The following is a 15,847-nucleotide window of genomic DNA, read 5'->3' on the forward strand; positions in this document are numbered from 1 at the left end:
AATCATGCGGAGCTCGGTGGCGCAGTAAACGCGCTCAGTCTGCGATTGTTGCAAGCAACTTTCGCAAGGTCGGTCTTATGATGGGTGACCACAAAAAAAAGTTCTCATCTCGAGCTCCTCCGTGCTTCGGAAGGCACGTTAAGCCGTTGGTCCCGGCTGCATTAGCAGTCGTTAATAACGTACGTCCCCACTGCTGGGGCACGGGCCTTCCCTATGGATGGATAGGGAGATCGGGCCTTAAACCACCACGCGGGCCCAGTGCGGATTGGTGGTTATTAACGACTGCTAATGCAGCCGGGACCAACGGTTTAACGTGCCTTCCGAAGCATGGAGGAGCTCGAGATGAAAACTTTTTTTGTGGTCACCCAACCTATGACCGGCCTTTGCGAAAGTTGCTTTCAACAATCGCAGACCGAGCGCGTTTACTGCGCCACCGAGCTCCTCACACATCAATGGATTATTAGCCGAAAACCCAACAATACTTGTAATCAACTTTATTCGTTATAAATACAATAACTTATGCAATAACTTAAGCTAAATCCGGTGCCCATAGTTTGAATGTGCGGTCGTAGGAGGCAGTCGCGACGTACTTGTTGTCAAACGATATATCGGCCGACATCACCTGCGGGGTAGACAGGGAAATTATTTATTTTTTATTAAGAAAGAAAAGAAAGAAAGAAACGTTTATTATAAAGGGACACCACAGTAACAAATATACAGGGTGTTAGTGACATCGTAACGAATACTCAGGGGGATGATTCAGGCCATGATTCTGAGTTAATATCAGGTGGAATTTTTCGTCGCAAAATTCATGTTTTTTTTTAGTTTTTTTTAAATTATTTTCAATTCTATACTTTTGCGATGAAAAATTCCACTTGATATTAACTCAGAATAATCAGCTGAATCATTCCCCTCAGTATTCGTTACGATGTCACTTACACCCCACACAAGTATATACGGTAGCCATACAAGTAGGTATGGGTGTTAGTGACACCGTAAACAATACTGAGGGGGATGGTTCAGACCATGATTCTGAGTTGATATCAAGTGGAATTTTCAGTCTGAATATTCTTGAAAATTTTTGTGTTTTTTTTTAATTATTTTCAATTTCATACTTTTGCGACGGAAATTCCACTTGATATCATCTCAGAATCATGGCCTCAATCACCCCTCAAAGTTTTTGTTACAATGTCACTAACACCCTGTATAATATAAAACACGGAGTAACACATAACTTACAATCAAAATACATAATAAAAACAACATACACGAGAAATACAAATAATTGAGTGTATGGACTGGTCAACGATGGTGGTGGTGTCCGATATAAAAGGGCCTCACTCAGCACAAGCCGCGGCGCGAGCGAGTATTATGTATTGCGTCGTGGTTCACGCCGCGACTTGTGCCGAGTGAGGCCCTTTTATCTCAGGACGTCCACCACCACCTTATGGTCATTTCGACAAACATCCGTCTTGCTTTTTAGTAATTGTTTTAGTGGAAATTTGATATGATTTTGTTGTCTTTTTTGTGTGTGGCGTCCTTTTATAATAGACTATTTCTATTCTATTCTATAAACAGGTGAAGACCCTTCGGCCGCCTACGATTACTACATTGCTATGTAACCAGTTACGTAAACATAAACTGCCTATATACGTCCCACTGCTTGGCCTCCCCTCAATCAAGGAGGGGGTATGGAGCATACTCCACCACGCTGCTCCACTGCGGGTTGGTGGAGGTGTTACGGCTAATAGCCGGGACCAACGGCTTAACGTGCCCTCCGAAGCACAGAATCATTTTACTTTTTCGGAGAATCAGGTGATTCAAGTCTGAAAAGTCCTTACCAAACAAAGGACAGTCTCACAAAGCGATTTCGACAATGTCCCCATCGGGAATCGAACCCGGACCTCCAGATCGTGAGCCTAACGCTCTAACCACTAGACCACGGAGGCTGTTATATGTGTTGTGTGTGTTATATCTGGGTATAATGTGGTTTTACCTTGTTGTCGTGTCCGGAGAGGGTCCGGAGTGGGTGCCAGCCGGGGTTAGACCACAGCTTCGCGCTCCGGTCGTATGAGGAGGTGAGCAGGTAATGGCCATGACTTCGCTGGTAACGGACATCTGAAATGTATGCAAATAAATCATAATTTTTCTTCAACATTTATCTTTTCATCATCAAAGTCAAAAACGGCCTCCGTGGTCCAGTGAGCGTTGGGCTCACGATCCGGAGGTCCCGGGTTCGAATCCCGGCGAGAACATATCACGAAAATAACTTTGTGATCCCTAGTTTGGTTAGGACATTACAGGCTGATCACCTGATTGTTCAAAAAGTAAGATGATCTGTGCTTCGTTAGGCACGTTAAGCCGTTGGTCCCGGTTACTACTTACTACGTACTTACTGATGTAAGTACGTAATCGTTACATGAGCCATGTCAGGGGCCTTTGGCGGCTCAATAATAACCCTGACACCAGGGTTGATGAGGTTGGTAATTCACCTCACAACCCACACGTTAGAAGATCAAAGTCAAAAACATCTTTATTCATACATACATACATAAACTCACGCCTATTTCCCATCGGGGTAAGCAGAGACTACGGAATTCCATTTGCTTCGATCCCGACACACTTCTCTTGCTTCCTCCACGTTTAGTAATCGGAATTTCATAATTTATAACCCGACAGAGTTAAGTTGACAGCACACGTCAAACGGTTTGCATACCAGCGAGATACCAGTTTAATTCGCCCGGTGTTATTCATTCATTTACTCGTTCTTTTTAAAATTAAGAGCTGTCAATCATCCGTCCCTTTCCTTCTCGGCGGGTAAGAAAATGACAGGTATAACTTAAAGTAAAATAATTAAATAAATAACTCACCACTCAACATGTGCGTGTGAGCGGGAATAGTATATAATGTCCTCCTGCTTCTTAGATCCCAGATTTTGGCCTGAAAACATAAAATACGAATAAAGAATAATACTACGTATAGAATTATAACTCTCAGCCCCGCGTTTGTCCGGCCAAGTAGTTAACGCTATCTGTGGTCAATTTACAATGAAAATAAAATGAAAATGAAAAATTATTTTCATTTGACAGTCCGGTCTAATGCTGACTGTCCGGTCTTATACTGAGTGTCGGGTCTAATGCTGACAGTCTAGTCTTATACTGACTGTCGGGTCTAATGCTGACTGTCCGGTTTCATACTGACTGTCGGGTCTAATGCTGACTGTCCGGTCTTATACTGACTGTCGGGTCTAATGCTGACTGTCCGGTCTTATACTGACTGTCGGGTCTAATACTGACTGTCCGGTCTTATACTGACTGTGGGGTCTAATGCTGACAGTCCGGTCTTATACTGACTGTGGGGTCTAATGCTGACAGTCCGGTCTTATACTGACTGTCCGACGTAATACTGCCTCCCCGGCTGTGGGTCTAATACTGACTGACCTGGTGGTCGGCGGCGGCGGTGGCCAGCTGGTCCCCCTGCGGCGAGCAGTCCACGCCCAGCACGGGCCCCAGGTGGCCCTCCAGCAGCATCACGCAGCGCCCCGTGCGGAGGTCCCACACGCGGCCGAACGCGTCCATACCGCTGGCACACAAACATAAGCTCACGGTGAAAGGTCAAAGATACGGTGAAAATAATGAAAAGATGGTGTGTAATATTGGGTACCTATAGCTATGAAGTTACGGTATGGTTAATCCCTTCATCTACATTACATAAACTGCCTATATACGTCCCACTGCTGGGCACAGGCCTTCCCTCAATCAACCGGAGGGGGTATGGAGCATACGCTGCTCCAATGCGGGTTGGTGGATGTGTTTTTACGGCTAATAGCCGGGACCAACGGCTTAACGTGCTCTCCAAAGCACGGAATCATCTTACTTTTTCGGACAATCAGGTGATTCAAGCCTGAAAAGTCCTTACCAAACAAAGGACAGTCTCACAAAGTGATTCCGACAATGTCCCCATCGGGAATCGAACCCGGACCTCCAGATCGTGAGCCTAACGCTCTAACCACTAGACCACGGAGGTTGTTTATTAAATTACTTATTAATAATTAAAAATTAAAACAACGATTTGTTTTTATACACGTTAGTTGTAGTCAAGTTGTGGTTACATAAAAAACAACACCACAGTGGTGCGGTATCGTGGTGCCGTTGACAATACATGGGTTTCGCCAGCCACATCAGAGCCCACCACGACAACGACCCAGGATGTTCGTTAATTCCTTCGATAACCAGAGTTAGAGACTAAATCCATGGCTGGTAAGGTGGTCAGTGCAACACAAATCTATACATAATCACAGCATGAAATAAGAAGGCCACCAACCTGACTGCTGCTGCGCCGGGCTCCGAACCACGGGGCCGAGATACCTATACCGCCGACAGTTCCTTGTTGTATTCACCAACTTAACACTCAGCTGAGTTGAATTAGGTATTGTCTAACATTAATAACACAATTTCCGATAGATTAAACAGTTTCTTCACAATAAATTCACAGCAAACAAATTATCCGTGGTGAACCCCGTGGTCGGCGCGAACAGAGTGACGCCATATTGGTTTCGACCAATAGCGTGGAATGCCGCGGCTCGCATAAGTCGAGGCGGCAGATTCAAATTTCAGCCATGAGTATAGTTTGCGTGCACACAGGATATATATTTAGGAGTCGTCGGTTACGGTTTGGACTTTGGACGACGTGATGATGTTAAATACTTATACGGAACTGAAGGAGCTCGGTGGCGCAGCGGTAAACGCGCTAGGTCTGCGATTGTTGAAGTTAAGCAACTTTCGCAAAGGCCGGTCATAGGATGGGTGACCACAAAAAAAAAGTTTTCATCTCGAGCTCCTCCGTGCTTCGGAAGGCACGTTAAGCCGTTGGTCCCGGCTGCATTAGCAGTCGTTAATAACGACCAATCCGCACTGGGCCCGCGTGGTGGTTTAAGGCCCGTACTCCCTATCCATCCATAGGGAAGGCCCGTGCCCCAGCAGTGGGGACGTTAATGGGCTGGTGATGATGATGACTTATACGGAACATGGTCTACTTACCCGGTAACCGCCAACGACCCGTCACATTGAAATGCAACGCTGTAAACTGGCTTAGCGTGTCCTTCTTGATGTAAAACCTCCGTGGCTGGAACACAAAAATATAACCAGATTATCATGGATAAACTTATTGAAGGTCAATGTAACTGTTACGGACAGCCGAGAAGAGGAGGTCGCGGGCTAAGATAATGCACGCACGACCCGCTAATTGCGTCGCGAAACGGAGGAGCGACGCGGGGCATGGCGCGGGGAGCGACGCGAGGAGCGGATACATGGCGCGGCGCTCCTGATTGGTCGACGTAATGCGCGCACAGCCCGCTAGTTCCGGACCGAAAATTCCCAATAAGAATCCGATTGGACACGACACGAATCACTTCTTCTCTACTTCTCACTGATTTTACATCGATTATTTACGAATTTTAACATAAGATTTTTTACTTGTATTTTACTTTTTAACTTTGTATTTTTAATGTGGTTTGACAAATAAACCGCATCTTCACTTGCACCGCGGGTTTTCTTCAGTCCCAGCAAATAAAATCTGCATAAGCAACAGTAACATTTTTGAATTTACGTCATTTCGCAAGGTGTTATGGCTGATGAGAAGAAATGACAAGAAACTGCAACAGCAACACATCTTTTAAACAATGAGGGTACTTTACAAGTTATTTAATAACTAGAGGAACACATACAATACCAGACATTTTTATAATAATTAATTGTTTCATCATCTCCCTAGCATTATTTCTGTTTTTCACAGGGTCCGCTTAACTAACCTGAAGATGTGACAGGTCCGGTTTTTTACAGAAGCGACTGACAGTCTGACCCCTCCAACCCGCGAAGGGAAAACCAGCCCAATACAGGTTAGGTCACATACCTCCGAATGTGGGTTTCCTTATTATGTCGCAAAGTGAAAATTATTTAAAAAAAGCGCCTATAATTTTCAAGAATTTTCTGAAGGAAAAATTCCACTTGATATCAACTCAAACTTGATATCAAGACAAACCTCCGGTTGATTGAGGGGAGGTCTGTGCTCCCGTGCTGTAGGGCTCCCCAGTAGGGCGGCGCTTGACGCGCTCCCATGGGCGCTGGGCCCCAAAGGGCATCCGCCGGCGGGGACGCGGTTGTGTGCAATTGCGTTCCCGTATCCCCGCCACAGGGCGGCAAGGAGGAACACCGTTGGGTTTTAGTGGGTATACCGGGTGGCGACACCCGGGGAGTCCCACATAACCACGTCCCCCCCCCCGGGCGGCGTGGTATGCGTAATGCATTTCCCAACGTTAAAAAAAAAAGGGGAGGTCTGTGCCCAGCAGTGGGACGTATATAGGCTGTTTATGTATCAACTCAGAATCGTGGTCTGAATCATCCCCCTCAGTATTCGTTACGGTGTCACTAACACCCATACATACTTGTACGGGGTGTTACGTCACTACCACCAAGTGAATGCGTCGCGCTGCGAAAACTTCGTTAGCGCATTTCAGGCCTCGATTAGCGCCCTCTGTTTTGTACAGGTGAGACTAGCATTTTTTTTTACCTGACTTATTTTAGATTTGCCGCAGATGGCATTCACTACTTGGCCGGATAAATGAAGCGCTGAAGGCTCTCACCCGGTACAACGTTTAAGACAACAGGCCTGAGGGTGCCCAGTTGGGCGCGAACCTCGGCTCAGGGCGTCGTCTGAGAGGAAAAATATTTGAAAGAATTAATCGACCCTAGTGGGTCGATAGCGATAAGCGCTGATTGAGGGAAATCGTCGACCATGCCGGCGTGGTCGGTATCGGGGAGTGGCTAGCTGATCCACTAGTTGGCTCGGAAAATAATGAAAATGAAATTGTTACCTGTATGCAAGTCCCATAGTCTCCAGGAGTGATCGAAGACCGTGGTGGCGAGGTATCGCCCTGATGGGTGGAAGGCCAGGCGAGCCACGCGCGACGGTGAGTGCCCGGGAAGAGATGCCAGCGGGGACTCGCTATGGGGGGGGATATATTTTGCATGATATAAGAAGACCAGGTATGCAACAATTTTATTTTCAATTATTGTTCTTTTCAAGCTTTAGTTTATACTTTTTATTATCAGTGTTGTGTGCGTCTATTTGCTAGAATCACCTGATTGTCCGAAAAAGTAAGATGATTCCGTGCTTCGGAGGGCACGTTAAGCCGTTGGTCCCGGCTATTAGCCGTAAAAACACCTCCACCAACCCGCAGTGGAACAGCGTGATGGAGTATGCTCCATACCCCCTCCGGTTGATTGAGGGGAGGCCTGTGCCCAGCAGTGGGACGTATATAGGCAGTTTATGTTATGTGCGTCTATAATTGGCAGGCATACCGGAACTTTTCCTATGTGTATTTTGTATTGTGTGTTTGTGTATGTACTGCTGTTGATGTACCATAATAAATAAATAAGTAAAACTGACAGCTAGCATTTTCAAGGTTAGCCCAGCTGACGTCATCCGACCCTGCGTTGCCATTTCGTAATAAATAAATTACTCACGTCCAATGTTATTAATTTACTTTGCAAGGAAATTTTGTACTTTTAATAAAAGATTTACGTAGTTTTAATGATTTTTATATACGTGACAAATATTAGTAATTAAATACATTAGTCAGTAATTCACTTAATTTTCAATAATAAAAGGGTATAGCGAGGTAAGGAAGACGAAATGGCCCCCATGGCCCATGACGGAATTATCATTTGTACTGGTATTGGCACTCTAAAAGAATACGAAATGTAAGGTCGTTGACCCCTGACCTTGACCTGTCTTTGAGATATTCGAGAAAGTTCGTACGCGCGCCGAGTTTTTTCAAAATTTTTTTTCCGAAAAACTATAAAAGCTAGAAGGATGGGACCAATTGCGTATAATTAAGGATACTTTGAAAAATATTCTGAATTTTTTTCAGAGTTCTGGTGAAATGACAACTGTGCAAAATAATTAAACAAAATATAAATATATTTTTTTAGTACTGTTCTATTATGTTTACCGCGCCAAAAAAAATATATAATACTCTTTGATTTATATACTTACACCACACAAAAACTGATTAAAATCAAAGAGGCGCTTCTTGAGTAATTATGAATTTACTTAGTGTGCGTACGGCTGGTAGGAACTAATTAAAGAGGTCGTTTTTAGATTAATTATTATAATTACATGTTAAACATAATTTTAATCATCATCATCACTGTTTTCATTTATTACAACATTGACTGCATCATTTGAAAATATTTTCGACAGAATTTCAGCAGGACGTAAAATGCGAGATAGATATCTCGCATGAGCTAAGTAATATAATTATTACACTTGCGGCATATGAAAATCGACTTGCGAAAATCGTATTTTGGGCAAAAGAAAACCCATTTATGCAAACCGTTTACAATTTGTACTACGAACTAGAGTTTTAAGTTTAGCATCCTGTAGCACTTTCTTCATAATAGTGGCATCATTTTCCGTACCATAAATTGGCCCAGCAAAATCAACTATAAACCCGTTCGTAGTACAGATTGTAAACAGTTTGCATAAATGGGTTTTCTTTTGCCCAAAATACGATTTTCGCAAGTCGATTTTCATATATCGCAAGTGTAATAATTATATTATTTAGCTCATGCGAGATATCTATCTCGCATTTTACGTCCTGCTGAAATTCTGTCGAAAATATTTTCAAATGATGCAATCAATGTTGTAATAAATGAAAATAGTGATGATGATGATTAAAATTCTGTTTAACATGTAATTATAATAATTAATCTAAAAACGACCTCTTTAATTAGTTCCTACCAGCCGTACGCACACTAAGTAAATTCATAATTACTCAAGAAGCGCCTCTTTGATTTTGATCAGTTTTTGTGTGGTGTAAGTATATAAATCAAAGAGTATTATATATTTTTTTTGGCGCGGTAAACATAATAGAACAGTACTAAAAAAATATATTTATATTTTGTTTAATTATTTTGCACAGTTGTCATTTCACCAGAACTCTGAAAAAAATACAGAATATTTTTCAAAGTATCCCTAATTATACGCAATTGGTCCCATCCTTCTAGCTTTTATAGTTTTTCGGAAAAAAAAATTTGAAAAAACTCGGCGCGCGTACGAACTTTCTCGAATATCTCAAAGACAGGTCAAGGTCAGGGGTCAACGACCTTACATTTCGTATTCTTTTAGAGTGCCAATACCAATACAAATGATAATTCCGTCATGGGCCATGGGGGCCATTTCGTCTTCCTTACCTCGCTATACCCTTTACGTCCTTGGAATGTTGGAGATACCAATTTAATGGTAACACTTACGTCATCAATGGGCTAGCAATGGCGGCTTGTCATAGGATTGAGCATACCTGGTCTTCTTATACCATGATATTATGTTCATTTATGCTTCTACCAGATAATCCGCACTCCAAAGGAAATATCTTCTAGAGATTGGTCTTCTTATCGTGTGGGTTATGAGGTGGAATACCAGCCTCATCAACCCTGGTGTCAAGGTTATTACTGAGCCGCTAAAGGCCTCTGACATAGCTCATGTAACGACTACATACTTACATCAGTAAGTAGTAACCGAGACCAACGGTTTAACGTGCCTTCCGAAGCACTGATCATCTTACTTTTGGACAATTAGGTGCTCAACCTGTAATTTCCTATCCAAACTAGGGATTACAAAGTGATTTTACTCCTACTCCTTGTTTGTTTTCTTGTTTTTTTTTTTCTCTCTTTTTTTTCTTTTTTTTTTTTCCTGTACTGCCTGACGTGAATTTGACACATCTTAAACCTATTATGGGTTTCAGTGTATTTTGTAATGAATAAATAAATATATAATAATAATAATTTTCGTGATATGTCCCGGATTCGAACCCGGGACCTCCGGATCGTGAGTCGAAAGCTCAACCACGGAGGTTCCTAGGTCTTACCTATTGAAGTTCCACAGATGCACTGAGCCGTCATAGGCGCAGGTCGCCATAGAGCATACTTCCGACCTCTCGTCGCTAATTTGAGCATCCATCGCTTGAGGGTCCTCTTCTTTCGATGTATTTATCTGTTTACGAAGGAAAAAGAAATTGTTTAGAAAATTCTTTTATCGTGTGAAATAGACGTATGAGACTTATACAGGGTGTTAGTGACATCGTAACGAATACTGAGGGGGATGATTCAGCTCATTATTCTGAGTTAATATCAAGTGGAATTTTCCGTCGCAAAATTCATGTATTTTTTAATTATTTTCTACTTTATACTTTTGCGATGGAAAATACCACTTGATATTAACTCAGAATAATGATCTGAATCATCCCTCTCAGTATTCGTTACGATGTCACTTACACCCTGTTCAAGTACATACAGGTAGATAGGGTGTTAGCGACATCGTAACAAATACTGAAGGGGATGATTCAGACCATGATTCTGTGTTGATATCAAGTGGAATTTCCTGACGGAAATTTTAATGAATATTTTAGTGTTTTTTTAAATTATTTTCTGTTCCATACTTTTGTGACAGGAAGTTCCGCTTGATACCTCAGAATCACGGTCTGAATTATCCCCCTGAGTATTCGTTACTATGTCACTAATACCCTGTCTTCTTCTATCGTGTGGGTTGTGAGGTGGATTACCAATCCCATCAACCCTGGTGTCAGGGTTACTATTGAGCCGCCATAGGCCCCTGACGGTCTAATAGCTGAATGCCGACTTTCTGCAAAATGTCTACTAATATAAATCTTGATACAACTTATCGCACTATGCCAACTTTTTCTAATTTATGTACTAGATATCGCTGAATGCCGACAATCTCATAAAACCGATTATTTTATTCTTGTAAAATTTACATCGCACTATGACAACTTTCCTCATTTTTAGAGTCTTACCCGTATATGATGTGAGCGTGATCAAAATGTAGGTATATCGTGTATTTATCTTGATTAATTGTATTTCTGTACTAGAGTGTACGGAACCGGCGTTGTGATATAATTAGAAATGAGCTTCCAAAAAGTCGGCACTGCAATACTAAACATAATCATAAAACGAAAAGTCGGCACGCAGCGATCTCTAGTACTAAAATTAGAAAAAGTTGGCATAGGGCGATAAGTTGTATCAAGATTTATATTAGTAGACATTTTGCAGAAAGTCGGCATTCAGCTATTAGACCCCTGACATGGCTCATGTAACGACTACTAACTTACATCGGTAAGTAGTAACCGGGACCAACGGCTTAACGTGCCTTCCGAAGCACGGATCATCTTACTTTCACGATGTCACTAACAAGAAACAAGAAACATTTATTGAGAAGCTGTGTAACATCATGAAATTGTCTCAACAGCATGTCCATGTCGGACGTACAATATTACAAATAATGTCAGTATTAAGCATCAAGGAATTAAGTAAGTACCTAATAATTAGTCACATTATAAACATTTGTTAATTTCAAATATCATTGTTGTTCAAAATATTCATTCAAGTCATAAAATTCCTCATCAACTTGCCAATTTTTTAGACGTTTTTTAAATGTCTTACCCTCTAACAATTTTATTTTATTTTACACCCTGTATGGGCTGTTTATGTATGTTTATGACTTCACCTTGTCCTGGAAGTGGTGCGGCATCACAGCGCTGGGGTGGAACACGGCGCAGGAGACGTTGCAAGTGTGCCCCTTCAGCACCTGCAGCGGGACACAGTCCGGGACAGACCACACCTTGCTCAGACCAGACCTGGAGACATAGAATAATGAAGGATTTATTTATTAATAATAATAATAATAATACGACGCAGGTCGTTGGCTGTCCGTTGTAATATGTTGGCTCGCAGGTTCGCACGATGTAGTTCTCCAGTAAAAGTAACGCTTTTCAAGGCGTATTGTCAGAGCTTCTACACGTGCAGCCTGTGGGCTGACTGTACGCGGCGGGCATACGGCGACCTGCGCGTCCAATACAACAACGCGTTCAGGGTCCTGATGGGGCTGCCGCGGCGTTGTAGTGCGTCGGGAATGTTCGCGGAAGCCCATATTGACGGCTTTGCAGCCATTATTAGAAAGCGATGCGCTTCCTTTCTAGCGAGGACGCGCGACAGCCCTAACGGCATCCTGAGGGCGTTGGTGGACCGGTGGGACTCACCTTTTCTTAAGGTGTGGATAGGCCACCATACCGCGTAGAACCACTTCGCTTTTATTTATTGATTTGTTTTTTTTTTTTTTTTAATGTGATTTTATTGATTTTTAATTTTAAATTGTTTAATTTGTATTTGATTTTTACTATTTTAATTGTTTGTGGTATCTATTTTAATGTATGGATTTTAAATCTGAAATAAACGATATTATTATTATTATTATTATTATTATTATTATAAAACACTTTATTCACTTTTTTTTTTCTTTTTTTTTTTCTTCTTTTCTTTCTTTATTATTATAATTATTCTAATTAATCTTTTGTATTTCACTTTTCGCATTATAAAATTTAATTTGTCAAACTTTGCAATTGGCTAGTATAAGATTTTTAACATCGCAACTTTAAGATAATTACAAGCTGTAAAGTTTGTAATAAACTTTAAAAAAAATAAAACAATAATATTTATTTACATTTCACGACTTTACAATGCATAAGCGCCAATGCGCCGTGAAACTTTCAATACAAACATTCATAATAAATATAATATAATAGGCTACTTGGCAACCTAGTCAAATGAGATACTTTTTACGAAACGTCAAAACAAAAGTTTTCTTTGGAGTTTGTATGGATACACTGTCCTGTGACGTCATCAATAAACATTTTTGGTGGTGTGTCGGTGTCTTTAACTATGATTCTTTTTTCTAAAGTTATTAACAGCTGTTAATTTCCGAAATATTAAAGAAATAAATAAAATATGTCTCACCAGCTAGCCGTGATCAGCATTTTACTGTCGCTGCTGAATCTACAGAAACTTATCGGCCGAGTGTCGCCGATCTGAAACACACAAAACATATACAGGGTGTTAGAGTGATATAAGGGGTCTTAGTGACACATCAAGTGGAATATTCCGTCGCAAAATTCTTTTTTTTATTATTTTCAATCAAAACTGTCTTTTACCAACTGATGGCTGCTTTTCTTTTTCGCAACTCACAATTTATCACGAATTTCGCTAATAAATTTCGCAATTTATCATGAATTTCGCTAATACGCAATTTATCACGAATTTCACTAATAAATTTCGCAATTTATCACGAATTATCACGAATTTCGCTAATAAATTTCGCAATTTATCATGAATTCCGCTAATACGCAAATGTGTGGACACTACAGTTTGTAGGAAAGTATAATTTGTGAAGCGTGTCTGCGCGTACCTGGCTGCAGTAGGTGGTGAGGGCGGCGGCCCGGCGCTGCGCCTCCTGGCGCGCGGCGGCGCGGGCGGAGCCCGGCTGCTGGCGCTCGGCGCGGGACAGGGCCAGCCTGCGGGGAACTTGTTATTTCTACATTGTTTTAAGTTTATGCGGTTATTGGCCCTGATTCCTGCAGACACCTCCTAATTTTACTTTAAGTTATACCTATCATTTCCATATCCGCCGAAAAGGAAAGCGACGGATGATTGACAGCTCTTAATTTTAGGAAGAATGAGTAAATTAATAAATGCGCGTGTGCGTGCGTGTGTGTGTGTGTGTTGGTCGTGAAATCTCACAAGTTTCGTTTTAATAATTAATATTGTGGGACTGTCGAGGATCTTATGCATTTCTTGGTGGAGTGTGACCGGAACGAACAGATTAGAAGGAAATTATTCCACCAAAATCTACATGGAGGAGAGATTGGGTGCCTCTTGGATCCAGTGTCAAGGTGCAAGGTGTAGTGCTGTAATGGTATTCTTTTGTAAATTGATGATTTGATCATCATTAAACGCTCTAAACTATGAGGCAGGCATAACCACCAAGAGTGGCTCAAGCCTCGAAAAAAACTAGATTAAAAAAAAAAAAATATTGGGAATTGAACCCCTTACCTCTGTTTGGCCCGCGGCAGGGAGTACCGTGCGATCCATATCCTGGCGTCCCGCAGCGAGGCTGGCCCCTCGTGGTACCAGGTGCCCTCGTGGCGTTTGTCCCTCTCTATCCTAGCTTCCTCCTCCTCCAACGCCTTGTTTATCGCATCTTCTCCTAAACTGAAATATAGGATGAACATACTTAAACTAGAGGCACAATATAATCATGGACATGGAGGTAATTTCGTGTTTTGACGTTTAGTAAAAAGTAGCTGATTTGACTAGTTGGAAACTGGCCTATTCTGAAGTTCCAGTGACGATATGGACTTACTAGCTGAGTAGGTCCCTCAGTCTGACTCTCCTCTCTGCGGGCCCCTCTCCAAACAGGCATACCGGCTCGCCCAGCTGTCTTAGACTTCTCCGGACCTGGAAGACAGAAGGAACATAATTCCAGATTTAAATGAGGTCAGCGGGTATGAGAAAGGGTAATTTTAAGAAGTGGATATTTCTAGAAGTGGTCTTTTCAGGAGTGATCATTTCTAGAAGAGGTCTTTCCAGGAGTAGCCATTTCTAGAAGTGGTCTTTCTAGGAGTAGTCATTCCTAAAAGTGGTCTTTCTAGGAGTGATAATTTCTAGAAGTGGACTTTCTATATGTATACATATGCCTCAAATTTACACAGCCGGGTAGAGACTATCATTTTGAAAAAGCTACAGACCTCATCATCATCAGTAGATACATTCAGTTGGCGGGCCTTCCGCCTGCGCTCGAACTCCTCTAGCAGCGCCTTCTTGTCCCGGGACATCTCCTCCTCCAACTCCATGTATTCTGCAAGTTATGATTCTTTTTTATTTTATCATGTGAATCATGAAACACATCCCCACTTCACAGTGATAAAAGGATTAGAAGAAGACAAGTGTGGGCTGTGAGATGGATGACCAACCGCATAAACCCTGGTGTCAAGGTTATTATTGAGCAGTTAAAGGCCCCAGACATGGCTCATGTAACGTCTATGTACTTACATCAGTAAGTAGTAAAGCAAACGCCTCCTGGACCATTTTCAAAAAATCATTCAAGACTCAAGACACGACATTCGCCTTCTCTTTAGTCTGTTCCATGTAAGCTCTTCTTGGTCTTCCCCTTCCTCTCTGTCCTTGTAGCTTCTCTTCTATGTTGTTTATAATAAATTCGTCATGTCTAATAACACACGGTCTGGGTTACTACTTAGTGATGTAAATACGTAAAACATGAGCTATGTCAGGGGACTTTGGGGGCTTGAAAACAATCATGACACCAGGGTTGATGAGGTCAGTCATTTATTTATTTTTATAAGTCAAGTCTTCTTGCCTTTTCTGTACTCAATAACAATATTAGTCCCCTTCTCGAAGGAGAAGACAAATAAAGCATATAATAATATAATAAAAAACCATACCACTAGAAATTTGAATGTCTCCCAGCTCCTTTCCGCCATTATCTTCGACGCCTTCCCTCGCTGCAGCCGCGATGGCGGCCAGCCGGGCCTTCTCCTGCTCCTCAAGGGATCCATAATGTAACTGTTTGGATTTCTTTGCAGGAATCAAACTCTCATCATCAGACATTTTGAGGTTATGTTTGTAGTTTCCAAGCGAAGACAAATGTATTAAGAGAGGAATTTAAGTTATAGAAGGTACTTAGTAAGTTTGGAGAAGGTTTTAATTGAAATGTTTGGGATATTAACAAAAATATAAACCGGAGTAAAAGTACGTATTGTTGTCAAGCGAAATGCGTTTCGTTTCACAACAATGGAATGTAACGTATAAACGTAAAAATTGGTGCACAACACAAGCACATAAAAATAACTAAAGTTCAAATAACAGCAAAAATTTAAATCTATTTATAAAGATTAAAAGCCATTTATTTGGGTAATTTA

At 41.6% G+C, this 15,847-nt stretch overlaps 1 protein-coding gene across 1 annotated transcript; it reads right to left on the reverse strand.

The window, feature by feature from the left end:
* Window positions 1–479: 479 nt before the first annotated feature.
* LOC126378777 (U4/U6 small nuclear ribonucleoprotein Prp4) lies at window positions 480–15,694 on the reverse strand. The gene is made up of 14 exons (XM_050027169.1): window positions 15,371–15,694; window positions 14,657–14,766; window positions 14,272–14,366; window positions 13,962–14,120; window positions 13,318–13,423; window positions 12,870–12,940; window positions 11,584–11,713; window positions 9,929–10,053; window positions 6,872–7,002; window positions 5,040–5,124; window positions 3,441–3,582; window positions 2,871–2,940; window positions 1,997–2,118; window positions 480–622 (listed from the first exon to the last, which is right to left on the reverse strand). The coding sequence occupies exons 1-14, from the start codon at window positions 15,534–15,536 to the stop codon at window positions 530–532; spliced, it is 1,605 nt and encodes a 534-aa protein (XP_049883126.1). The 5' UTR covers window positions 15,537–15,694; the 3' UTR covers window positions 480–529.
* Between the last annotated feature and the right edge of the window lie 153 nt (window positions 15,695–15,847).

Source organism: Pectinophora gossypiella, chromosome 27 (genome assembly GCF_024362695.1).
Source record: "Pectinophora gossypiella chromosome 27, ilPecGoss1.1, whole genome shotgun sequence".
NCBI classification, from domain to species: domain Eukaryota; kingdom Metazoa; phylum Arthropoda; class Insecta; order Lepidoptera; family Gelechiidae; genus Pectinophora; species Pectinophora gossypiella.

Excerpts from the sequence above, each read along its gene's own strand:
- LOC126378777 (XM_050027169.1), bottom strand. The coding sequence starts at position 15,536 with ATGTCTGATGATGAGAGTTTGATTCCTGCAAAGAAATCCAAACAGTTA. Across the intron at positions 13,424-13,961 it reads CTGCCGCGGGCCAAACAGAG|GCTGGCCCTGTCCCGCGCCG; the intron begins GTAAGGGGTTCA and ends AGTTCCCCGCAG. Across the intron at positions 2,941-3,440 it reads CCGCCGCCGCCGACCACCAG|GCCAAAATCTGGGATCTAAG; the intron begins GTCAGTCAGTAT and ends TTATGTTTTCAG.